General features: G+C 29.2%; 1 protein-coding gene across 1 annotated transcript; it reads right to left on the reverse strand.

The window, feature by feature from the left end:
- Positions 1–523: 523 nt before the first annotated feature.
- Positions 524–1,590, reverse strand: LOC148198461 (uncharacterized). The gene has a single exon (XM_088115813.1). It carries the CDS (start codon positions 1,588–1,590, stop codon positions 628–630), a length of 963 nt encoding a protein of 320 aa, XP_087971939.1. The 3' UTR covers positions 524–627.
- Positions 1,591–4,240: the final 2,650 nt, after the last annotated feature.

Below are 4,240 nucleotides of genomic sequence, written 5' to 3' on the forward strand. Positions count from 1 at the left end.
GTTAAAAATTAATTTAGACTCTAATTTAAAAGTTAATTACAATTTCTTTTATTGATAATAGATATTATTTTTAATATTAATATAAAATGATATATAACTTAGTTAATTTTAATTATTTAATTAATAATTTTATTATAATAATAAATAATAAAAAAAGTAAGTCAACTCATGATATACGGATTGAGAGAATAAAAATGATAGGTTTACAAGAGAGAGAGATAGAAAGATATATATATATATATAATAATTATAGATAAAATGAAAGTTAATAACGTGTATCATTGCTTAAAGATTAATGTTTAATATTACCAAAACATGATCAAGTAACGAGGGGCCTCATTCATTTGAATTTTCATGAATGGTTTACCACTCTATGTTTCCATGACCATTGCATATTTTACCTTTGGTCACAAACTTTCCTTGAAGACCATTCCCATAGTGTTAATTTTCTTAAAAGATTCAAATCCAAATTTTAATCTTTCGAAGTAAACACAAATTAGAAACGTACAGAATAAGAAACACGTAAGAAAGATGTTAAACTCCCATTCAACGTTTCTCGAGAATATACAAGTGAAAGAAGAAGACAAATTTTGCAGCAGTTCAAAGAAAAAAAACAAGTACATTGATTCAATCCTCCTCAGGAGGAGGCGTTTGATTTAGATCCAATTGAAGGTGTTTGTGTTGTACAGAAGAAGAAGAAGAAGAAACTCCATTGTGTTTTGTGACTGGAGCATCTTCAGGCATTTTGGCAACTTCACCAACAGCATTATCAACAGCTCGATCGACTTCAAGTCTACCATTCTCTTCACTTCCCTCCCTTTCCATTTCAACTTCACTATTGGTTAGGACACACTCATCCACATGACTGATCACACCAGACAGAGTTCTAAAATACTGATTGCAGACTTTGCACATCAGCATTCTCTTAGTCCAACAGATCTTATGCGCACCTGTTCCGTACCCTCGACTCCTTAACCATTTCCTCAACTTTATGTTATCGTAGTCATCCTCGTCACACGAGTCTTCCACATCACATTCCTCGTACTCATCATCGGAATAAGAATAATGATTCGCTCTCATCAACTTCTCCGTCTCTTCGTTGCTTCCCCTCCTTCCCTTTGTCTTCCATCCGCACCCCACCAAGGACATCGACATATCATGGATCTCACCACCACTTGCACCGGTTTCATCAATTCTGAGTGGTTCTTCAACACCACTTGCACCATTTGCTTGAATTCTGAGTGTTGTGACCGCAGCACCACTTGCTCCATTCTCAACAATTCTGAGTGGTGCTACGATCTCGCAAACTCTTACAACATTCAAGGGTGTTGGGATTGTTAGCGCCGAAGAGGATCCAAGCCCCCTTCTGTTGCTCTTCTTCTTATGGGTAAACTTGAGGGTTCTGCGGCTCTTCTTGTGCACTTTGATGTGCCCTCCCAAGGATTTTCCACATTTGAATTCACGCTGGCAGAAAGGGCAAACTTTTTTGTTCTCTGAATAAGGGACAAGCTGAAGATTGCTGCCACCAGCACCACCATTGCTGCTGCTCCCTTCACCTGAAACTGAAACCCTTTTCCCAGAAAGATCCATCTGCTGAAAAGAGAAAAAAAGAAAACCTGTGTGAGAAAATATCAAGTAATGAGGCTTTCACAATGAAAACACTAGAGAAAACTGTAAGAAGATTTCTACACCTTCAAGGAAATGATATTGACACAGAAAGAGGGAGCTAAAAGGAAAGAGAGGGAACAAAAGAGACAGAGAGAATGAAAGAGAGAGAGAGATTGAGACAGAAAGAGTGACAGCGAGAATACAAAGAAGAGAAGTGAGAAGCATGGAATAGAAGAGGGAGGTATATATAGAAAAGAAATGTTCTTAGGTTATAACGTACACTTAGAGTGAGAAGTTAAGAACGATGATTATACATTTTTATATTTATTTATTTGAGAATTAATATAATTATAAAAGAGTAATGTTACAATGACACACTTTTATATTTATTCGAATAAAATGATCATAAAAGTATAATTTTTTGTATTTTTTCAAAAAAAAGAAGAAGGAGTAAAAACTAGAGAAAAGTAGTGTCAAATGAATGTAAAAATTTAAGTATGTGATATAATCGTTTTTTATCATAAAAAAATAATTTTTTGTACTTTTTTTAAAGAAAGAAGAGAGTAAATGTAAGAAGGGACGATGTTAAATGAATGTACAAAATTTATGTGTGTTAAATCTATTTGTTATGGGAAAAATCTATTTTCACATCTTTTACATTCATTTACACTTATTTAATATATTATTTTGGGTTAAATATGTTTTTAGTCCCTAAACTATTGGTCGTTTCTGGTTTTCGTCCCTCCTTCAAAGTAAGGTACAATTTGGTACTCGTTCTTTTCGAAACGTTCGTTTTAGTCCTCGGAATTTTGGTTTTAGTCCTCATTTTGTTGCTAAATGAGGACCAAATTTTTAAACGGTGTTAATTTTCGAGGACTAAAACGAACGTTTTCGAAAAGAATGAGGACCAAATTGTACCTTACTTTGAAAGAGGGACGAAAACCAGAAACGACCAATAGTTTAGGGACTAAAAACATATTTAACCCTATTATTTTTTATTCTTTTATTATAAAAAGAAAAAGGATACTTTTAATACACATAAATTTTTGACATTCATTTAATACTATGCTTTCTTATTTGTTACTTTCTTTCTTCTTTAAAAAATACAAAAGTTTATTCTTCTTTAACCATTTTATTATTGTATTGTATGTCAAATGAATATAAAAATATATCATCATATTATTATTCTTATAAAAAATATGTTAAATGAGTGTATGTGTCTCAACTTATGAAAAGAAGGATGACACATATTTACATTTCTTCAATACATATTATACTATTAAAAATGACTAAAAACACTTTTTTTTATTTTTTTAAAAAATAAATAAATAAAAAATAAAAAAGAATAGTATTAAATAAATATAAATAATTTGAGTGTGTGAAAGTATTTTTCTCTAACCTCATTCTGTATCAATTTATTTCATTTTTCATTATCAAAGCATTAACTATTTTCTCAAAAAAAAAGTTAATTCTCATTTCTTTCGCCAACCTTTTATTTTTCTTTCAATATTTTTCTTCTTACATATTAATTATGAGTTAAATGAACACATAATAAATGTAAATTAAAAATAATAGTATAAGTTTTAGAGTTATTATTAAGGTCAGTGATCCCTATAGTTTCTTATTGGAAAGACATGCTTTATGAAAACAAATTTTTGTTTCTTTACAGAAATGTTTTATTCAAAAGTTAATTATTCATTTTTAACATATTTATCTTAACTCGCTTTTATTATTAATAAAAATTTAAACTTATTGTAAAAACTCATTAATTTGTAAGAGAAATTGTTGTCACTTATAGTGATAAGAATTGAGAAGAGAAAAGTGAGAGTTCTATTAAATAATGCAATTAATGTAATAAATATAGAGTGATGTCATAAAATTAAATACATTAAAAAGCTTTTGATAGCATTTATCGTTTTTATTTACTTGCATTGAGTGAAGTGTTAAGAAGCTTCGTGAATTTTACTGGTTAAGGTTACAAAATCTTAAAATGGATGTCATTCAAAATGATTTATACAAGGTTGGGTGATGAATAAAAATAAAAATAAAAATACAAGATATTTGGTTTAAATTGTACATAAAAAATAGGAAATTATTCAAATTTGTTAAAAAATAAACAAAACAAACATGGTCTTACAAAGAACTGGAGTGAGAGTTTCTAACTTGGTATTATTTTACTATATTATATTATTAGTGCACAGCGTCGGTTAAACTCGGCTTATTGACAAACTTATAAACATTAAATTATTTTATCTTGACAATTATTTATCAAAGATCAGTTAAACACTTGTTCTGCAGTTGTGGTCGGAAGAGCCACCTTAATTAATAAATTTAATGTATTTATGATTTTTTCTCAATTTTTTATCTTTATTCAATTTAAGACTTAAACTAATAAATATTTTTTACTTTGGTAATCTCAATGTTAGAAATATCATATCTAATAATAAAATTAATTTACAATATATAAATGGGTATAAAATTCATCTTATAAGTCAGATTTTTATAAGATTGAGATAGATTTAAATTTATTTTTTAACATGATATCAGAATTATGGATTAGAATATATTCTAGCAAAGTGTGTTTGCTATCGAGTTGTTCTCGGACTATCCATTAATATCTAATCTCACGTTT

Source organism: Vigna umbellata, chromosome 5, assembly GCF_029865625.1.
Source record: "Vigna umbellata cultivar VRB3 chromosome 5, Vumbellata_1.0, whole genome shotgun sequence".
Classification (NCBI taxonomy): Eukaryota; Viridiplantae; Streptophyta; class Magnoliopsida; order Fabales; family Fabaceae; genus Vigna; species Vigna umbellata.

Coding starts and splice junctions, on each gene's coding strand:
- LOC148198461 (XM_088115813.1), bottom strand. CDS start 1,590: ATGGATCTTTCTGGGAAAAGGGTTTCAGTTTCAGGTGAAGGGAGCAGC.